The following is a 22,083-nucleotide window of genomic DNA, read 5'->3' as shown; positions in this document are numbered from 1 at the left end:
TGAGTCACAGCGTCAGGCATGGTCGCAGTGACAAATTCCTCAATAGTTTAGTTCTGCTAGAGAAGATACTTTCAGTAGCTGAGGTCTTGCGTGGAGGATGAAGCTCAATGGTAGAACACTTGTCTGGCAGGTGCAAGGCCCCATCTCTAGCACTGCAAAAAAATGTTCGAGTCTATTTCAACTTATGGGTGAAATGAGTACTCCCTCAGACACCAGTTCTGATTAGGGCCTCCTATACTCAACCCTGTCTGCTAACATCCATCTCTCCCCTTCCCTCAGAGGAGGTGGCTGAAGGGAAGAATGCCATCCTTATTGGAATGAGCCAGTGGAGCTCCAATGACCTGGTGGAGCAGATTGAGACCATGGGGAAGCTGGATGAACATCAAGGTGAGCCTCTGCCTCTCCCAAGGCCTGGCTGTGCATGTGTGTGTGTGTTACAGGGTAGGGGTGGCGGCTGCCCATTGTGCCTGGGAACTATAGGACTCTCTGAGGGGCCATCTGTGGGGCTGCCTGGGACAAAACAACTCCAGGGCACTTCAACAGGATACTTCCTTTTTTTCATAGAGTGGCACTAGGGGGCCATGGGTGATTAAGGGCAATCTAGGTCAAACTGTTAGAGTTCTAGGTCTATGAGGTTGAGATCTTTTAGATAAGATAGGCTACCAAGAACTAACCTGCTCACAAGATCTTCATGAATCCCTTCCCAAGGCGGTCACAGCCCAATCACTTCCTACCAGACTCCATCTTTAAGAGGCTCTACTGTCTCTGTGCTATTACACATTCGACTATGCTCCCAGCATATGAACCTTTGGGGACAGACACACTCCATCCCTTACATTCATATCATTTTTCCAATCCTTTCTTGGCCTTGACACTAGACAGTTTTAGTCTGGGCAAGCCAGAGTTGCTAAGCAGCCATAGCCATCCTATCAGGAGCTGTCCAGAGAAGGTGGTGTTGGCCCAGCCCAAGAAAATGGACATCTTGCCCCAGTACTCACTCCTTTTCTTATCCCACATCTCTTCTACTTTGAGTCAGAGCTTGTTCCATGTAGAAGTACCTATCCTGAGAGATGAGCAGGCTCAAGCTATTGTTTTCATTTCATGAATGAAGAAGCTACGTGAAGCTGAGTCCTGGCCTTATTTAAGGTCCTTCTAGGCTGGGACATCATCTCTAAATTGGCTTTAGGGGCCAGATGAAGACTGGATCCTTCATTGATGTGGCAGTAGTCTAGGGACTTGGTCCTACTGGTGTGGGACACAGTGCCCCAGCCATGTATTTGCAGATGGGTCCTCAGTCTGCTCTTTGCTTCGCCTCAGGAGCTCAGAAGGAATCCAGAATGGGTCACCTATTCTGGATCCCCCCTCTCCAGCCATGCTTGGTAGCCACAAAAGAGACAAACCCAGGTTTGTGCTCATCACTCAGTTGGCCTTCCCTCCCCACTTCCACCCCCACCTGTCTGCTAAGGCTTGTGTGACTCAGACCCAGTGTGAGCTCAGCAGGGGTGAGGGAGAGGCAGTGTGAACTGTGAGGGTGGGAGGGTGGTGGAGGGAGAAGTGGATGGGAGAAGGAAGCAGAAGGGAGGTTCATGGGTCAGGCAGAGCCTCTGAAATGTAAGGTCTGCACAGGACTCTCAGGCCTGCTACATCCCAGTACCTCTCCCAGTCTGGTTTCTTCATCTGCAGTGTGGGGGAATGAGTAATAAGGGTGTGAGAATTATGAGATAATACTTGCAAAAATGCACGCAGGTCATGATGATGGAGTGAGCAATCTTGCACTTCATCAGTATCTTGCTGCCTGCTCCAAGCTTTCTACCCTTCCACTCACGTGTCATCCCAGGGACCCCTTATATGGTAGAGCCTGGCTGATCACCTTACCTCCAGCCAAGAACTCTTAGGAGCTCCAGACTCCTGCTTGTTGGTAGCATCCTGTCTGCATGACTAAAAGACCGCTCATGCTCTGCAGCTTCTGAATGCAGCTGACCTTCCTCCACCCCTTGAATGATCTTTTGATTTCCATCTCTTCTGTTCATCACTGTTTCTATCATGCCACGCAGGCACTTCTTGGCTATCCTAATGTCCAGACTTTGAGGGTGCTGACTCTGAGGAGAGTGTACCTGTGCTCCTGAGTTATACTTCTTCTTTTTTGCTTTTTTAAATACGTCTTGGTCACCCAGTTGTCTGTTCTGTGGATTTCTTCATGTCCTAGATCATGCACATGTCCCCAGAGAGACTGGTTTTGCATGCTTTCTCTCTTTTTCTTTTTTTGGTTTTTTTAAGACAGGGTCTCTCTATGTGGTCCTTGCTCTCCTGGGACTCACTCTGTAGACCAGGCTGTCTCAAACGCACAGATATCTGCGTGCCTCTGCCTCCTGAGTGCTGGGATTAAAGGTGTGTGCCACCACATCTAGCTGGTCTTGTTTTTCTTTCTCTGAACTGGAGGGTTTCACTCACCTTGAATATTTTTATGCTAAATTTACAGTTCATGGTTTCTATTCCCCATGGGTGATATAAATTTAGACCCCACACCCATAAGTGGCACAAGCATAGGGTGTTAATTACTCATGTGTGACTTTTTCTTTCTCACTGTGAATGGTTTTTTTGCTGCTGCCCCAAAGGAATGGTGTCTGAGCATGTGTGTATGTGTATGTGAGTTTGTGTGTATGTATGTTTTATGTGTACATGTATGTGTTTGTGTGTATGCTTATGTTGTGTGCATTTGTATATGTGTATGTTTAAGTGTTTGTACATATATTTGTTTGTACGTATGTATTGTATATATATATATGTATGTGTGTTTAAGTATTTGTGTGTATATGTGCATTTATGTATATATGTGTGTATATGTGTGTGTGTTTGTATGTATATGTGTGTGTATGTGGGTGTGCGTGAGTACGTGTGAGTGTTCCTTTATGGATGTCATATCCTTTAAAGGATCCACTTTAGCTCCTCATCATCCGCAGACTAGGGTCAGTTCTGGAGTTGGCAGTTTGTCCTCAGCTGTGAGCCCCGGAGCCTCCATGCATGGGATTCCAGGATCCCGGGTTCTCTCTCTCTGAGCAGCTGTGTCTTCCTCTCTCGCGCACTTCTGTTTTTGCTTCTGTCGTCTGCTGTCATCACTCTTTGTTGTAGACCTGGCTATATAGTCACGCTTTAGGGGATGTGCATTTCCCTAAAAAGAGACCCTTCAGTGCTAGCCCTTACTTTAGTTATTATTATCTGACCATTTGTCCTGCTTTTACTTAGCATTTTTTTCTAAGAGATTTATTTATTTATTATGTATACAGCATTCTGCCTCCATGTATGCCTGCAGGCCAGGAGAGGGCACCAGATCTCATTATAGATGGCTGTGAGCCATCATGGGGTTGCTGGGAATTGAACTCAGGACCTCTGGAAGAACAGCCAGTGTTCTTAATCTCTGATCCATCTCTCCAGCCCTACTTAGCATTTTTTTTATTGTAGTAAAATCCACATAACATAAAATATAGCTTAAGGCATTGCTGTCTGGCTGTCACCATGCATCTTTAGAACTCTGTTACCATTCCAGACTGACACACTGTATTGAGCACCAGTCCTTACCCCTCAGCCCCTAATAGCAGGCTGCTTTCCATCTCTTCTCCAGGTCACTCAGAAGCAAGATCATACAGTGTTTGTCCCTTTGTGTCTGGCCTTTTTCATTAGCATAATGTTTTTGAGCTTCATGCATGTTGTAGCATGGGTCAGGACTTTATTCCATTTTGTGGCTGAATAATTTGCCATTGTATATACTCATTGTGTTTATCCATTCATTTGTTGATGGACATTCAGGTTGTTTCCATTTTTACCTATTGTGACTAATGCAGCTGTGAACATTAGTGTACAAATATCCACCTTCTTCTTGAATACATTCTTTCTTGTTGGAAGAAAATCAAACATTAAAAACAAAGCCAGTCTTCCTTCCTGGTCCCTTCCACCGCAGACATCTTTCCAGCGTGCATAGTTCAATGGCTCAAATTAGTCATTTGTGTTGCAAATCACCTTTTTAAAAAACTTAAGAGTAGCCTTGAAGAGCTTTTTATATGGGAAACAGATTCATCCCATTCTTTTTACCTGCACTATTGCACAATAGAGGCACCATCATTTACATAAACATTCTGCAGTGACAGACATTTTTTGTTATGAAAAGAATACTTTAAAATTTCTTTTATTTTTAAAAATTATGTATACTTGTGTATGTCTGTGTGTGGTTAGATGCACATGAGGGCAAGTACCCACAGAGACCAGAAGAGGGCATCAGGTCTCCTGGAGCGGGAGCTACAGATGGTTGTGAGCTGCCCAACATGGGTGCTAGGAACCAATCTTAGCTGCTGAGCTCTCTCGCTAGCCCCTCTTCTTAATTTATTATTATTATTATTATTATTATTATTATTATTATTATTATTAATGTTAAAACAGCATCTGGTTGTCCTGGAACTCATTATATAGACTAGATTGGCCTTAAATTCACATAGATTGGCTTGCCTCTGCCTCCAGAGTACCTGGTTTTCTTAAACACATTTTTTGTCCATCTTCTATTGGAATATTTGTCTTTTGCTTATATTTATAAGGAAGTCTTTATATATTCTGGATGTAACTTATTTTCTATTATTGAATTAGTTACTTTTCTCTTGACTGTGACTCAAGGCCTGATAGGAAGAACTTCAAGGAGGAAAGGGTTATTTTGTCTCAAGGAATACAATCTATTATTTCTGAGAAGGGACCACTTCTTCCTGGATCAAGAAACAGAGAAAGGAACATGCCTGAACTCAGCTAGCTTTTTCCTTTCCTTTTCTTTTTTCTTTTTGTTAAACAGGTGTCTATGTGTGTGGTATGTGTACCTGTGTGTCTGCATGTTTATATGTGTGTGTGTGTATGTGTGTGTGTGTGTGTGTGTGTGTGTGTGTGTGTGTGTGTGTGAGTGAGAGAGAGAGAGAGAGAGAGAGAGACCAGAGTTAGACATTAGGTTCCTTTCTCAATTATTTTCTACCTTATATATTGAGGCAGGGTTTCTTGGAGTTTGTTGACTCATCTGGTTAGTCTGGCTAGCTAGCTTGCTAGGGGCTGATATCACAGGCAGGTTGCCACACCCACCCACATTTATGTGAGTGCTGAGGATCTGAACTCAGGTGCTCACACTTGTGTAGCTAATGAGTGCTTTGAGCCATCACCTTAGCCTCCCCTTTGTTCCTGTTCATTCAGCCCCAGCCTGTGGGATAGTGTGGCCCACATTCGGCATGGGTCTTCCTCCCCCAGTTAATCCGCTCTGGAAGCCTTCATAGAGACCCTTACAGATCCAAAATTGTGCATCATTAATGTCCTAGACTTTTCGTAGTGCACTAAAATTGACAATCAAAATGAGCCATCACAGCTGTGTATTTGAAATTTCGCTTCTTTGCAATCTTGTACCAGCACTAACAGTTTGTCAGCTGATTCTTTTGGGTTTTTCAATGTGCCATATCATTTAAAAATCTTAGCAGTTATATTCTTGCCAATATTTATACTACTTATTTTTCTTTTTAAATTGCATCGTATAGCTATCTTAGAAATTTGCCTCCATATTTACTCCCATCTCCATAACAGGGTAACCCACTTTAAAAAACAATTTGATTATTTTATTTATGTATATAAGCGCCTATATACATGAATTTATGTGCACCACATGCATGTAGGTGCCTACAGAGGCCAGAAGAGGGCATCTGATTATCTAGAACTGGAGTTACAGGTGGCTGTGAGCTGCCATGTGGTTGCTGGGAACTGAACTCCGGTCCTTTGGAAGAGCAGCAAGTGCTCTTAATCACTGAGCCATTTCTCCAGCCCCAGTGATCCACTTTAATGCTCAATCATAATTCACAATAAAAATATCACATATATGTACAATAGATGCCTGAAGTGTTTGGCATCCCTAGGCCAGTACCTAGCAGAAAAAATGATGGCAGTTTTTTTTTTTCCTGATTCTGATTGTAGTGATGTTACCCATTTTACAAGTAAGTATAGCCTTTACCTTATTGTTTCAGAAATGCCCACTATCAGGTTGATAAAAAAAAAAAAACTTTCTAAAAAATTTGTCTTTTCCAGTTTCTCCTGTTAGGTATCTATTCTTCCTCATCATTCTTTAAAAGATTTATTTATTTATTACGAATATGGAATACAGGGTTCTGTCTGCATATATTCCTGCATGCTAGAAGAGGGCATCAGATCTCATTATAGATGGTTGTGAGCCACCATGTGGGTGCTGGGAATTGAACTCAGGACCTCTGGAAGAGCAGCCAGTGCTCTTAACATCTGAGCTATCTCTTTAGCCCTCTGCATCATTTTTAATTCTCTTTTGTCAAAGACTTAACAATTTTGATTAAAAACAAAAGTATTTTCTTAGTTTTATTTTTAATCAGCTCTATTGCCAACTCTGTTTTTTTTCTATTTAATTTATATAAGTTGATATTGCTTTTATTTCATGACTTCATGTGATGAAGTTTAGAGAGAACAGAAGACACTCACCAGTCCTTTCTGAGGCATTGGGGAGATTACTTTTCCAGCAGGAGATTAATTTTGCGAACATCAAACTTTTGATGATTTCTTTTTCCTTAAAGGGGACTCCCCAATTGTTCAAGTTTCAGTCACCACAAAACATATATCCTGCCCACTGATCCATCTCACAGGATCTGAATAAGGAATCTTCTCACCCAGCAATGCCCAAGGAGTTCAAAACCTCCATTTTCTTTTTGATCCAATGAGTATTCAGAGCCATTTATAAAAATCTTGGTGTATAGATTATTTTTTATTGTTAATTTGCAATTTTAAGTACCTTGTGATTAAAATGTTTGATTTTTAAGTATTATTCCCTTGAAGCCCTGTCTCATTTAATACATGTTTTTCCCCCTTTCTGAATATTCCTTACAATTTTTGTGTTGTCTTTGTTTTTTGAGACAGAGTTTCTCTGTGTAGCTCTAGCTGTCCTGGAACTTGCTCTGTAGACCAGGCTGGCCTCACGGATACCCATCTGCCTCTGCTTCCCTAGTGCTGGGATTAAAGATGTATTCACCACGCAAGGCTTCCATACATGTTTTTAAAAATAAATTGCTCTGCTTGTAGATTGTATTTTCTCTCCACCTATTAGGTTAAACATATTAACCAGTACAGCTTTCTCCCTTCAATGTTTTAAATGCCTTTGATTGGCATAACCAAATTTCTTACACATCCTTTTTCTGTATTTCTAAAAACTTACATTTTTAAACATTTGTTTGTAGGTGTGCATGTGTGTAGACCAGGAGTCAGTTTCTGAGAGTCTGGTCTTTTCTTCTATCATATGGGTTCTGGGGATCAAACACAGGTCAGGCTTGGTAGCAAGCAGCTTTACCCACTGAGCCAACTGGCCTGTCCCACAGTCCTGGTGTTTCTAAACATGCCTTTGTTTTGCCTTTGACTGCAACGTCACTTACATCCAGGCGATCTTTGTCAGTGGCTTCCTTGCATGTAGTATCTCTGGTGAGCAGTTGGAGGTAAATGCAATCCTCATCCCTGTGTGGATAACCTGGGGTTTCTGCCCCTGAAGCTGTCAAGGCTCCAGGGTTGGCCTCTTTGCATTCTGCTCGTACTTTCTGAGTGAGATTCACTGGCACTGTTTGTGCGCTGGCACGTGGATCATTGCTGGGAAGTTTCCTTTTCATTGTTCCTTCAATTCAAGTACATTTTTCCTGTTTGTCCTTCCAACGCTTATGCTAGACTGATGCAGGAATTTTTGTAGCTGCGTTTCAACTTGTCCTTATCCCCTGCACCATGCCAATTTTTTTTGGACGGAGTCTCACTACGTAGCTCTGGCTGTCCTGGAACTCACTCTGTAGACCAGGCTGGTCTCACAATCACAGATATGCTTGCCTGTGCCTCCCAAGTGCTGGGATTAAATGGATATGCCACTACATCTGGCTAACTTGTCTGTGTTCTCATTTCTTGGTTCTGTTTGAGTTCTGGATGGTTTTCCTCAGCTCTCAACAGCAGCTTGTCCATTTTCTCCTCCTCAGCGCTTTCTGTCGGCATCTCTGGAGCTGGTTTTGCTCCCAGCAATCATCTTTCCACTTTCTTATGCTCTCATCCATTTTTGGTTTTTGCCTAACAACCTGGCATTGAGTCATCGAGACCACAGGCTCATTCTGTGTTTTTTGAAGTTCCCTTTGCCTGCTCTATTAAATTTCAGATTTTTCTGTTGATTGGGGATGGGTGAGAACAGACCACACACTTGAGGCATGATTAATTAGCCACGGATTAAAAGTGAGATTACTGCACAGGGCAGTGGCTATCCATTATCCCAGGACCGTGCAGCTGCTTCAAACACTGTCCAAGTGAAATACCTCTTGCCAAATTCTATTTTTAAGCCGGGGTATAATTCATATGCCATAGAATTCACTCTTTCAGAGTGTTCACTGCGGTGGTTTTTGTATGTCTGTGCACAGCCATCACTGTTACCTAGTTCCAGGACATTCATTGTTCCCCCCAAAGAAACCCCATTCCGCTCAGCAATCTGTCCTTGTCAGTGGAATCGAGCAGATGCGGCTCTTTGTGTCTGACTTCTGTCCTTCGTCATCACTTTCTGAGCCTCTCCTATATTGTAGCACATATCAGTACTCCATTGCATCTTATGGTTCCATGTTACTCTGTGGCGCAGGCATGACACATTCTGCTTATCCATTTATCAGTTGATAGGCACTGTTTTCACTTTCTGGCTATTGTGAATCACAGTCTCTCTGTCTCTGTCTCTGTCTCTGTCTCTCTCTCTCTTTGTGTGTGTGTGTGTGTGTGTGTGTGTGTGTGTGTGTGTCCACATGCAATCAACTCTCCTGATACACACCTAAGAGTTTGAGTTTTTGTACAACATGGTAATTTTGTTTAACTTTTTGAAGAACTGCCAGAGTCTTCCAAAGCGGCTGCCCATTTCACATTCCCTCTGGTGACATGAAAGGGCCCTGGGTCTCCAGATCCTCATTGATGCTTGAGGCTCATATCCTCTGCTTTTTAGGTTATTGCCTCCTAGTGAGTGTTTTGCATTTTAATTTCTCTAATGACTACTTATGTTAGCATTTTTCATGTGGTTATTGGTCATTTGCTTTTTTTTTAAACTTTCTTCTCAAACCCTTTGCCTACTGGTTGTCTTTATTCTGTTGAGCTGTAAGCGCTTCTGATGTACTCCCAACACTGGCATCTTGCCCGATACATGAGTTACAAATATTTTCCCCATCTTGCTAGTTGTTGTTTCATTTCCTCAACAGTGTCTTTGGAAGCACAAAGATTTAAAATTTTCTTGAAGTCCAAATAACCCTCTTTCATTGTCTGTGCTTTTGGTACCATACCCAAGAAACTATTACCTAACCCAAGAACCCAAAGATTTATATGTTTTAAGGATTTTATAGTTTTAGCTCTTATATTTAGGGTTTTAAAAAATTAATGTACTTGGAGTTTGTTTTGTGTATGATATGAGATAGGGATTCAACTTCATTCTTAACTGTTTTTCATTTTTAAAGTTTTATGTGTATCTGTGCATTTCTCTGGGTGAAGGAGCCTAAGGCATCAGATCCCCTGGAGGTGAAATTACAGGTGGTTGTGAGCTGTCTGGTACGGGTGTTGGCACCCAAACTCAGGTCCTCTGCAAGAGCAACAAGCTCTCTTAACCACTGAGCCATCTCTCCAGCCCCTCAGCTATATTATTTTGCACATAGGTAACCAGTTGTCTCAGCACCATGTGCTGAAAAGATTTTTGTCCTTATTGACTTGCATGGGCATCTTTGTCAATGTCAGCTGGTCATAGACATATGGATTTATTTCTAGATGTTCCATCTTACTGTGCTTATGGGTATGTGCCAGGGAGTCCTGTATCTTTACAGTAAGTTTGAAATCAGATGTGGGACACCAACCACCTTGTTTTTCTATTGCAAGATATCTCTGGCTACTCTGTATTCCTATATGAAATTTAGGGTCAGATTGCTCATTTCTGCAAAGGGACAAGCTGGGACTGTGCTGGCCCTGGAGGGTCAGCCTGGAGTCTTACCCTCATGGCATTATCAGTCATAACACATCAATATGGAATGTCTTTACATTTACCTAGGTCTTCTTTAACTTATTTACTTCTTTAAAACTAATGTGTGCATGTGCATGTGTGTTTGTGAGAATGTGGTATATGCCCATGTATATGCACAGAGGCTAGCAGAGGATGTCATGGGTCCTATTCCCTTGAGACAGAGTCTCTCTCTCTAAACCTGGAGCTAAGCTGGTTGCCCGCAAACCCAGCATTCCTTTTATCTCTGCCTCTTGCAGCACACATGGCCACACTCTGCTTTTCACACGTGCGCTAGGATTCAAAATCTGGTCCTTGAGCTTGCACAGCAAAGTCTCTTACCTCCTGAGCCATCTCTTCAGCTCCCCCTCTTTAATTTCTTTCAGCAATGTTTTATAGTTTTCAATGAGCAAGTCTGAGCACTTGGCTTTATTAAATTCACTCCTCAATATTTTCTTTTATTGTAACTGGAATTGTTCCTCGATTTCATTTTCAGACCATTCATTGCAAATATGTGGCAATGCAACTGACCCTGTATGTTGATCCTGTATCCTGAAACCTGATAGATTCATTTGTGTGTGTGTGTGTGTGTGTAAGAGCTGAAGGAGTCCTTAGGATTTCCTATATATGAGATCATGTCACCTACAAATAGAGGTAGTTTTGCTTCTTTCTTTCCAGTCCGGTTACATTTTATTTCTCCTTGTTGCCTAATTTCCCTGACTTGGCCCTCAAGAGACTAATGTTGGATAGAAGTGGAAAGAGCAGAGTCTTGTCTTATTCCTGACCACCTGGGGATGTTTACAATCTCTTACCATTACATATATTCATTGCAGCGATTGATTGATTGATTTTTATGTGATTGGGTGTTTTGTGTACCACATGTCTTTGTACCACATTCATGCCTGGTGCGTGCAGAGGTCAGAAGAGGGGGCTAGATCACCTAGAACTGGAGTTATGAATCGTTTTGAATCTTTGTGTGGGTGCTGGGCATTGAACCCAGGTCCTCTGCAAGAGCAACATGTGATCTTAAGTGATGAGCCATCTCTTTGGGGTTTTTGAATGTGTCTCTCCTCATTTGGCTGAGAAAGTTCCCTCACATTCCTAGCTTGTTGGGGATTATTAGTATTTGAAGGTATTGAGTCTTGCCAAATGCTTGTTTATGCTCATCTGTTGAGATACTTATGTGTTTTTCATCTTTTGTTCTGTCTCTTTGGTATATATTGATTTTTATACATTGAGTAACCTTTTGAGGCTCTTGACCGGTTCTGCCATATTGCTATCCTTTTATGCTCAGGGTTCATTTCTTCCAGAATCATTTACACTAATAGTCTATGAGCTATCCCTTAAGAGCCATCTATGATCAGGGCTCTTTTCATTTCTAAACAATCACATCATCACTGGTGGGAAAGAAGCAGTCAGTGTTTAGGTATCCCTGATAAATTTCCCTGCCCCCATCTCTGCAAAGAGCACTGCTCCCCAGCTGTTCGCTCACAACTTTGGTTTATGTCCCTGCATCTAGACACATGGTTTCCAAAGAGCTGTCTCTGGGCCAATGGCATTAGCATCACTCGGGGACTTGTCAGAAATGTGAGGGAGGGAGTCCCACCCGACCGTACAGAGCCAGTCCAATCCCAGAAGCGTTTAGGCGCTGATTTAACTAGTCCTCTAAGGGACTCTGCTGCATGTTCAAACTTAAGAGTGATTAAGGATTATGATGCTGAGCTGGTTCTGGGGCTGCACAGCCCCATTTCCCTCTACTCGCCGTGTTCCAGTCGTTGAGTTTGCTATCTTTTTTGCACAGCTTTGGCTTTCCTTTCATGTTTAGCAACATTTGGCTTTGTGTTCCATTTTGTTTGTAGCTGCCTGTTAGCGGAGCTCCGAGTGATGGGAGCTGTCTATTTAGCACAACCTGCTGCCGTGTGATTATTAGGGAGGGCTAGGAATCTCTACGGGGTGAGTAGACCAGCTCCCGATTTATCCCTCCTGCATATTTCCATCTTCTCAGGGCGTCCTCTCCCTCACATGTCCACCTTTTCTCACATAGAGGGACAGGTGTCTTTGCTTGGCACACACAGGGGTCAGGGAAGGCTCATTGCACTGCCTCGTCCACTGTGGATGCCCAACTTCTTGCAGAATTTGGGGGCTCTGGAGCTTCCTCCTGAGCCTGCTGTGTTCTCTGAGCTTCCTCCGCATGCCCCAGACCTTCCCCTGCAGAGCTGAGCTTAGGCCTGCCTCTCTGCTGAGCTGGCTTTCTGGGCATTTGGCTCCATACTGAGAAGGGTCCACAGTCCATGTTATGCTCTGCTGTCACCATCTTGAAATCCTTAATGGTTTTAAATAAGGGGATTTAAGCTTCCATTTTGCACTGGGTCCTGCCAATTCTGTAGCCGTCCCGAAATCTGTCCTTCAGTACTCTCTTCCTTCTACCTTTATTTATTTTTTTGGGAGGGGAGTAGATGCTTATGCACAGTTTTGGTTTTAAGAAGACATTCTTTCTTATTTTTCCTTTGCTGCTAGAGAGTCAGATGGAAATAATTTGAGTTTGGTTTGGGCAGAGGAAAAAGTCTGGGTCATGCAATCAACTTACTGTCTTCATTCTCGACCTCTGTGATGTTCCTAAAATAGAAGAGCAAGACCATTGTGCTGCGGTGGTAGTGAGAACTGAGTCATTGCTACCTGCAGAATGGAGCATAAAGCCCCCATCCTGGCACGCATGACCATCCCTGTTCCCCACAATTGTCATTTCCCAGGGCTAGTGAGTTCTCTGTTACTACAGGAATTAAGCATCCTTGAGCAGCTACCGTGAAAGACATTAAAAGAGGGGCATCAAACTGTTGCTAAGACCTGAGATATCAGGATCACCTCTGATGGTCTAGGCATTCCTCCCCTTCTCCTCCAATCACTCTGTGTTTCTAGCTCAGTGGAGAAGGTTGGGGTAAGCTTGTTGTAGCTCAGATCTCCTTGGAGCACCTCCACCATCATCCTTCCCTGCTTCATCTCTAGTTCGTACTGTCCTGGGCTTTTCCTCCAGGAAGCTGCCCTGAGATTCCCAGCCTCTCCCTGTCTGCCCTGCCCATCACAGCTTACCTGCCCTTCCCTTGCCCATCTAAGCACAGCTGTGTCTCTCTGGGTTTATACTTTCCTTCCACAGCCCGACTTAGAAGTCCCTCTTGACCCCAAAGCAGAGTAAATCAGGTGTCCTCACACAGCCACTCATGCCCTCACTCAGTCACACGTTACTGTATGGCAGACTCTGCGCTGGTCAGTGTAGATCATTTGGGAAGGGCCTCAAGTTTGATTGATTGCCCATCTGCCAGCCCACTTGGAGCTGTTACAGGTTACTTAACCAGTTGCTCTAATAAGATGGGGTGAAATAAAGAGGGAGCTGCCGGGCGGTGGTGGCGCACGCCTTTAATCCCAGCACTCGGGAGGCAGAGGCAGGTGGATCTTTGTGAGTTCGAGGCCAGCCTGGGCTACCAAGTGAGTTCCAGGAAAAGGCGCAAAGCTACACAGAGAAACCCTGTCTTGAAAAACCAAAAACCAAATAGATAAATAAATAAATAAATAGGTAGCTAAGAGGACACAGAGCTGAGACTCCAGGGGCTAAGGAGCTGTTCTGGGGCCAGGATAGACCAAGGAGGGCAGAACAGGCAGAAGGACCAAGTGTAAAGTGAGGAGAAAGGTCTGAGATGCAAAGGGGTTTGGGAGGTATGTGGAGTTCATCTTATTTTTCCTTCCTATTTTTTTTTTTTTTTTTGGAGGGATGATAGGGTCTCCCTAGGTAGTTCAGCCTAGTTGTGAGCTGGAGACCCTTCTGCCTGGGTGTCTTGCTTGCTGAGATTACAGTGGTGTACCACCGTGCCTGGCCTACAAAGTTCATTCTCACTGAAGTTGAGGTGTCAGACATTAGATGGGGAATAAAAAGGAATGGGAGAGTCTTGGGGAGGAGGCAGGGAAAGAAAGCTGAAGCCGAAGGTCCCGTAGGTAGGCTGAGGAATAGGGGCTTCCTTGGGAATGTCGCTGGGTCTGTGAAATGTTTTAAGCAGGGTAGCAATGAGCTAATTCTGAAAAGCAATGTGGAGGACCAAAGGCGTACCCCAGGACCTAGTCACTGGGGCCTGGGGATTGGGGGTAATGAACTATTACCTGCAGCTGAGCAGTGCTCAGCATTTGGGGAATAACCTGTTTAGGAGGGGCAGGTCAGTCTTTCCTTGACAGCCTCCTTCGTGAACTGAACAGCTGGCCTGAGCCTGTTAGGGCTTCGAAGGCCCAGGAACAGGAGGGTATAGGGCAAATAGGAGTTTTAGCATCCCATGCCCTGGAAGAACAGATCCAGAATTCCCAGATCCTTCTCCAGGGTCTGAAATCCTCCCCAGGAGCCACACAACCTCCCTTTGAGTGCAGGGGATGGTTTCTCTTGTTATGTGTGTTTGTTGAAAGAGATTGGTTCACAGTTACACATTTTGTCTCTTGGAGGGAGCTGGTGGTTTTCTGGAAGACGGGTGGGAAGAGGAAAGAGATCACTTGGGAAGTCATTAGCAAGGGTTGGAAGTGTCTTCTCTGGGGAGATGCTGTGGCCAAACTCCCCAGACTGTGTGAACTTGAGAAAGGCAAGATTTATGGGATTACAGCCCCTAGCTCAGTCCCCAGCCTCCAACCCCTGCCCTGAGCCCTCAACCTCCAACCCCATCCTCCAGCCCTCTCTGCGTAAACTATTCGGCTTGTGAATGCTTCCTGCAGCTCCTGTGATAGGAGCAAGCTTAAGCTGAGACAAAGTGGTTGGGCCCAGGGGCCCTGGAAAGTTCCAGGCCAAGTGGGGTCTCATTTAGGCAACGCTGAGCCAGCTGCACATTTGGTTAATGGCCCACGTCCTGGGAGCCTGCTAATCAGGAAACCAGGTTTCCGCAGCTTAGATGATTCCTTTGTCACCGGAGAGATAAAGCCAGTCTGGGATGAGCAGGCAAAAGGCCAGCCTGCTGCTGTTGCAGCCCTCCCCCAGACCCCCATACACATCACTTATAGTGTGGATGGTAGGATCACTGTGGTAGCAGCTCTGTAATCCTAGCACACTGGGTGGTGATGGTGGTGGTGTGGCTGAGATAGGAGGATTTGAATTCTGAGCCAGCCTGGGCAACATGGTGAGCCCCTCTTATCAAAAAACAAGGGGTTGGAGGGAGACAAGGGAGGACAGGTGGCAAGGATAATCAGAACGCACTGTATATATCTGTAAAATATCAAAGAACAAAATTGATAAAGAGAAAACAAAATGTCAACAACAAAAAGCAGACTCACTCTGGCCTTCTTCCCCAGTGTCCTCATCCGTCTTACTGGATACCTAAATTCAGCATCATTGTCTGCAGGAAACACTGGCCAGCCTCAACACCCTTTGCTGAGAGTCCCCTTTCTGCTCTCTTTCTACCCACTCTCGGCCTCTTGGCCTCAAAGACACCCCACCACTACCACCTGAGCCCTCTCAAGAAGCTACAGCCTAGAGATTACTAGAGGGAGAGACGGGGTCATGGGAAGGAGAAGTCCTCATCATGGCCAAGTGATGGAGCTCCACTGGGTCTCCATCTCCTTATCTGTGAAGGGGGCCTATTTCACATAGGTGGAAGGCACCGTTATTTAGATCTGGAAAGCACAGGGCAGGACATACACTCCCTGTGCTCCCAGGGATAGCCTGCCGAGCTTACATAGCAGTAGCCGTGCTCCTGGCTGGCTGTGAGATCTCTGAGCTTGTCTCTGATCTCCTTCCCTAACACCCCCTTCTCCAAATCTATTAGCATCCAGTATCTCAAGGTCATGGGCCTCCTGGCTTCTCCCACTCTCTACACTCCAGCTTCCCCAGCAGCGAGACTCTCAGGGCCTTGAGCCACTTCTCCATCAAATAATCTTGCTGGTGAAAATCCTGCCCCAGCTCGAACTGAACTTGCTTTGTGGACACGAAAGCACCAAGCGGGAAGAGCAGCTCATAAAGAGTCTAGGTGTGGAACTTCTGTCGCCTAGTGGGAGAACCCAGAGGTGGTGAACCAGAATGGTCTCCCTTATCTGGTGGGTGTGTAAGAAATGCCAAGGCATTTTTTTTTTTAAATTATGGTCAGGGCTGTGCCAATGTTCCAAAGAGCCCTTTGTTTGGGCTTGACTGTTCCCCGGCTCTGAATTATTTTATCTCCAGTGTTGCGGTCTGTGAGTGAAGTCGGCAGGTCATGTGCCCCAGGCTGAGTGAGGCTTTGTTGGATGTGGTCCTGTGCTGCAACACCTTGAGGCCTCCCAAGATGGGTGCTTGGCTTTCCTCAGTCCTATCTGGCTCTCCTGTCCCACCTCCTCCCCTCCCTCCAACAAGAGCCTGGGCACAGGCAGGGTAGGGGACAGATGCTTCCATCTGCTGTGTCTCCCTGGGCTGGCAGCGTCACGGTGTATCCCGAATGTAACTCCGAGGGAGCAAACTATTACCCATCCTATCCAGGAAGTGAGTGCTCCCTTCCTGGAGGGTGAGGACTCTGGTTAGCCCTAGCTGGGGACAGCAGGTGCACAGGAGGGCAGGTGTGTCCCTCCACTCGCCAGCTGGCCATTATGCATAGTAACTGGCAGAGGCTGGCAGCGGAGGACTTGGGAGATGGTGGGCTCCCAGCGTGTGTTTTCTAAGCCAGGGAGTGGGGGTCCCAGGCCACCGAGAGTCACTGCTCTGCTTGCAAGGAACCCTGAGCAGGAGGGAGCACACGCTGGCATTCGGCAGACCCCGGTTGAGAATCTTCAGAACAAAGTCGGCACCTTTGCTGTTCTTCTGTCTTTCTGGACAGCAGAGCCAGTGCTGCTCCTTTTGCCTAGAACCCAACTAATCATGTAGCTGCTTCTGGGTGCCACAGACAGCAGCAGGAGCTTGGGGTGTGGGAGAGAGTGTAAGTCGTTTCTGCACCAAAGCTTGGCTGTCCTGCCCATGATATTCATGCAACTGGGCTTCCTGCCCAGGGTCACCAACCCCCGCATCCTGCCTCCCCTGGACTTGGCATGCCTGGAGTATGGTCCTTGCTGACCGCTTGCAACACCCTGCCCTTTTCTCTTCCCTTGGAAACTCAAATCATGGCTCTGCTGGGGGCTTCAGTAGGAGAAGAGTTGGTCCCCCTCCCCTCCCCCCAGGCAAGTCGTCCCCCCCCCTATCCATCATGGCTGACTGCATTCAGCACCGTGCTCCATGCAGAGATTTTCTTCCTGCCTTGTACACACTTTGCTCTTCATCTCTGTATCACCCACAGCACTTGGCACGGTGAGCAGGGAAACAGAATGTGTACTTCGAATTGTGACCTCGTTTCTGTGTTAGGGAAAGTGACTTTGCCCAGATGCACCTATGCTCTGTGGCCTCAGACGATACCCAAGAGTGACGCCTGTCATTGCTGTCTCATGCCGGGTCTTTCCTGGTTTCTGTCTGCGTCTGGGTTACTCTCATTCCTGGGACCCAGTCTGTGGCCACCTCATCATGCTGGGTGGGGACCACTCCATGAATGCCCAGGCTTCTCTTCTCCAGTTGGATCCTTCTTGCCGCAGGCTCTATCCTGCCGCTGGGCCTGGGGAGCATTCTGAGCCATGCCCACATTAGCCATTGGCCATGTCCATCTGGCTCCACCTTGTGTTATGATGAGGACAAAAGACAAAGTCATGAGCCGGTTGTCACATGTAAATCGGTAAATAAAACAGTAAGGGCAAACTGGGCATGGAGGCGCACACCTTTGATCTCAGCACGAGGGAGGATAAGAGCAGGCAGATCTCTGAGTTCAAGGCCAGCCTGGGCTGCAGAGTTCCAGGATAGACAGGGCTGTACAATGAGACCTTGTCTCAAAAATAAACAACAACAAAAAGGGGCACTCCTCATGAAGCAGTTGTTAGCTTCCTGCCTGTGTTCTCAGTGCTCTGATAACTCACGACACAAGGACCCTCGGAGTAAGGTACCTGTGGGACCCTCAATTCCAGAAGACTGGCTTAGAGACTATGTAACTGGCCCCAACAGACACAGTAAGTGAAGGACAGAAGGTGTCTAACCATTAGGCTTTTAGTACCCAGAGGATCTCTAGAGAGCATTGGGTTCTCAGTGTTTTGTAGCAATGAATCCCAGAGAGGGACAGGAAGAAGGTGCATCAGGTCATGCAGTGGGTTGGTGTGAACCAAATTCTAGCCTTCAAACCCCGGCTGTATGTTCTCTCCACTCACAGACCTCTATTCTGAGCAGGAGGGAACCAGAGAGACATGGATCCAGGTGACATGAGCCATGAAGGCAGTGTGGGCAGGCAGAGGGCTGTGGAAGTGGGGCTCTGAGGATGGTGTCTTGAATCACAAATGCAGAGTCAGTCACATTTGGAGAAAGAGTCACAGCAGGCCCTGGAGGACTGGCTGGGAAGACAGAGGCATTTCCTGGATGACACTGCCCTGGAGTCCTGTTGGGGTGTGGGGCAGGGCAGCCTCACAAGGTCTAGGAGATCCTAGATGTGATGTCCCTAAGTGCCCTGAGCCCTTCTTTAGAGAACCGAGTTTTTTTTTTTTTTCCCAGACACATTTTTTTTTGGGGGGGGGGCGGGGGGACCAACTCAGAGTTACTCAGGAAGTCCTAGTCACGGAGAAGGTGAGGTGTCTGGGAAGTGTCCACAGAAGCCAGAGGCAGCAGGATGCACAGATCAAAACTGAGGACAGAGGTCTGGGCTAAGGAGAGGTTTAATTACTGTTGCTTGAACACAGTGCCCAGCTCAGATCCTCATAGGACAGGGTGAAGGGGAGAGAGGGCACCTGTCAGCAGCTGCTTCATAAAGTAGGAGAAGGGAGGAGCCAGCAAAGACAACCCTAGGAAGGCTAAGGACAGGGCATCACCAGGGAGCCAACCACACTCAGCAATGGTGTCATGTGGGGGCTCAGGGCTGGGTCATACACAAAGGCCAAGGGCCAACTCTGAGGTGGGTGGGGTAGGGTGGGAAACTTGGGTGATGCCTCTGCCGCCCCTGGCTCTGGAGGGGTAGTGGCAACTGTTAGCAGCTCTTCTGTGGAGTACAGGCATCGGAGCATCGGAGCAGGGACCCAGCTGCTCATGTCCTTCTTGTTTCCACAGGAGAAGGAGCTACAGCGTGCACGTCCAGCATCTTGCAGGAGAAGCAGCGTGAGTTACACCTGGCCCCACAGAGACTTTCCTTCCATTAGAAGAGGGGTGTCCCCCGGGCCTGGTACCCTCTCAGGCTTAAAGCTCCAAGGTTGGAAGGATCTCTCCCATCTAGGTCCTGGGCAAGAATAGAGAGCCTAGGGCCACTCAGCCTGGGTTTAGGCAGCTCTCCTGAGACCCTGGGGTTTCTAAGCCATCCATGCTGGGCTGTTCCGGTGTCAGAGATAGAGCTAGGGCCTGAGGCTGATGGCCCTGATGGGGGATCACTGAAAGTTTGGTGACTGTCCTCTTCACAGGGATGGAGACTGGGAGGGACTGGAGAGGCAGCCTTTTTGAGCCTTTGTGGCCATCAACATTTGGATGCCACCTTCCAGCAGTCATAGTTGGTCCTGTAGTGACCAAGATCGGAGTGAATGAGGTCGTTCAATGCTGAGCACCAGAGCATGATCCCTTTTAAACACGTTTTACTTTCCAGATACTGTCATTGTATGTGTGAGTGTGGGCACCTGTGAGGCCAGAGGATGTCTTTCTGGAGTTGGTTTTGTTCTTCCATCATGGGTTCTGGGGATCAAACTCAGGTTCAGGCTTGTACAGTGAGTGCTTCTGTCACTGGACAGCTGCTCCTTAAAACCCCTCCACAGAATGGCAGCCTCTTCAGTCAGGAGTTCTGGGACTGAGTTCTGGGGTTTCCTGCTCTTCTTGTCGTGTGTGTGTGTGTGTGTGTGTGTGTGTGTGTGTGTGTGTGTGTGTGTGTGTGTGTGTTACACCAGCCTGTCTTGATTCCTTCTGCCAGTTTTCTTAGGAAGACGACTATGGGATTGGGTGTGCTAAGGTCATGCCAACACACTGGTCACATGTGCCGTGGACACACCAGATGGACTTGGTGGGCAGCACCCGTGGCAAATCTTGTCTTCCCCACGGGTAATACTGACTTCTATATGAGGCTGGGTTTGGGGCAAGGGCTCAGAACTCCTCTCATTTTCCTGCCTGCCATTCTGCTTGTGGCTAGAGCTTTGGGGAGGTTCAACCCATTTTGCTTCCTAGCTCCCCAGGCTGTAACTTGAGGCCTTCCTTCAAGCTCCCCCCTCCTCGGCTGGTCTTCTGTGGAGGGTGCGTCAACATCAGCATCCATAATCCGAGGTCCAGCCTAAGCGGCTGCACAATGCACAGAGCCACAGACAAAGGTCTGGTGGTCATGAGTGCCTCTGTCAGGAGCAGCGTAATGGCACAGAGAAAGGACAGGGTGCCAGGAAAGACGGGCAGTTAAAATTGTGCCTGCAGGGTCTTATATCATGGAGGAGACAGTGGTGACATGGAGACCAAAGCCATTAATAAAAAGGAATGGCTACAGAATTTGTATGAGCTGAGCCACTCTTCAGTAGGAGGCAGGGAGTGATCGAGGCCCTGGCTGCAGCGTGTGTGTGTGTGTGTGTGTGTGTGTGTGTGTGTGTGTGTGTGTGTGTGTTGGGTGGGTAGATGGACACTCTTGAAAGGGGGAGGGCGGGGGAAACAGCTTGGGACTGGTTTGAATGATGACTGAGGGTTTTCACTCTGCTGGCCCCTAGTTACCTGGCACCTGGCCCTGGTTGCCTCAGGGCAGAGGAAGACAGGTGTGGTGGGTGAGTGGTAGCTACAATAGGCTGGGTGTGGGTTGGGGTGTGGTTGGCTGGCTTTGAAAGGCACATTCATGGGCAAGTTTGGTTTCTGTCTGAATTAGCCAGTGTAGGATTGCCAGTGTCTCACTGGTCAGGAAGTCCCCAACATGTTGAACCATCAAGAAGTAAAAAACAAACAAACAAACAAACCAATACAAATACACAAGGCAGGAAGAGTCCAGATCATCTATGCGGGGCTTCCTTCTTGTTTGTTTATATTTATTTTAGAGCCAAGAGTCTCCCTGTATAGCCCAAGCTGGCCTCAAACTTTGGGCCATCCTCCTGCCTCGGCCTCCCAAGTGCTGAGGGTACCATCATGTACCATTATGACTTGCTGCTTCTGGGCCTTTAAGCAGTAGCTTGGAGGTGAGAGCTAGCCACCTACACTAGGCTTTGTTACCAGGAGGCTGGTCACGGCTCCCTTCCACAGGTTCCCACATACACAATTGAACTGACAGGATGCGTCTTATCTCCTGTGACTCCCTGGGGGGGAATTGCATCTCAGCAGCAGTGAAGTCTTTTTTATTTCATGATTATAGATTTTGGTCAAAATTATATTGCTGAAAGCTGTCATTGTATCCTGCTCCTTGAGGATATTTTTATGAAGGAAAGAATGGCAGTTGATGTGCAGAAGAATTTTAGAACCATCACATCTTTGTCTTGGAGGCTTTCCTGGCTGATGCGACCCAAGCCTAAAACCAGTATGTTCGGCAGGGAGGAAACGGATGCTGTAACATGCTTTCCAATGACGGCAAAAGTCTTTAGCTGAGAGCAAAGCTTTTCACATAACTCTACGATTGTGTCCTGCCTACAATTTCAGACATTAAAATCATTTTTCTTTTACGAGGTGATGGTGGTAATTGACGGTAATGTGTTTGTTTATTTCAAATCTGAAATAGGCAAAATAAAAGTCTGTGACCTGAATTTGAAAGGGCTGTATCCACGGCTTATGTTTAGAATGTGTTTTCCCACTGACAGCCCACGTGTGTACATTTTACCTCGTTGACTTTTTCCACTGGGTGTTTGAACACTCTCCGAAAATAAGATGTTACTCTGGGTGAGGAATCAGATTCCCCATCACCTGGGACTGTTGCTGTGATGTCTGGTGTTTAAAGGGAAGAAGGTCTATGACTTGAAGCTTGGTGTTTCTATTTAGTTACTGTGACTCTTTGGCAAAGTGACTTAGCATCTCTGAGTCTCTTTATATGTGGAAAGATGGCTGAACTCTCTGCTTCCTA

The 22,083-nt window shown here is 46.5% G+C and overlaps 1 protein-coding gene across 5 annotated transcripts in view; it reads left to right on the top strand.

The window, feature by feature from the left end:
• The window catches only part of Pitpnm3 (PITPNM family member 3), a 92,344-nt gene that overhangs the window by 26,442 nt on the left and 43,819 nt on the right, over positions 1 to 22,083 (top strand). For 3 of the 5 annotated variants that reach the window (XM_015985833.3, XM_015985836.3, XM_042282335.1), the window contains 2 exons: positions 280 to 387; positions 19,143 to 19,190. In XM_015985833.3, the coding sequence (XP_015841319.1) occupies positions 280 to 387; positions 19,143 to 19,190 (156 nt within the window). Of the gene's footprint in view, positions 1 to 279; positions 388 to 11,898; positions 12,008 to 19,142; positions 19,191 to 22,083 lie in introns of those variants that run through there. The other 2 variants (XM_076542824.1, XM_076542823.1) reach the window with 2 other exon arrangements.

Source organism: Peromyscus maniculatus, chromosome 8 (genome assembly GCF_049852395.1).
Source record: "Peromyscus maniculatus bairdii isolate BWxNUB_F1_BW_parent chromosome 8, HU_Pman_BW_mat_3.1, whole genome shotgun sequence".
Taxonomy (NCBI): Eukaryota; Metazoa; Chordata; class Mammalia; order Rodentia; family Cricetidae; genus Peromyscus; species Peromyscus maniculatus.
Note: the sequence above shows the minus strand (reverse complement) of the source record. Positions and strands in the feature narration are given on the sequence as shown.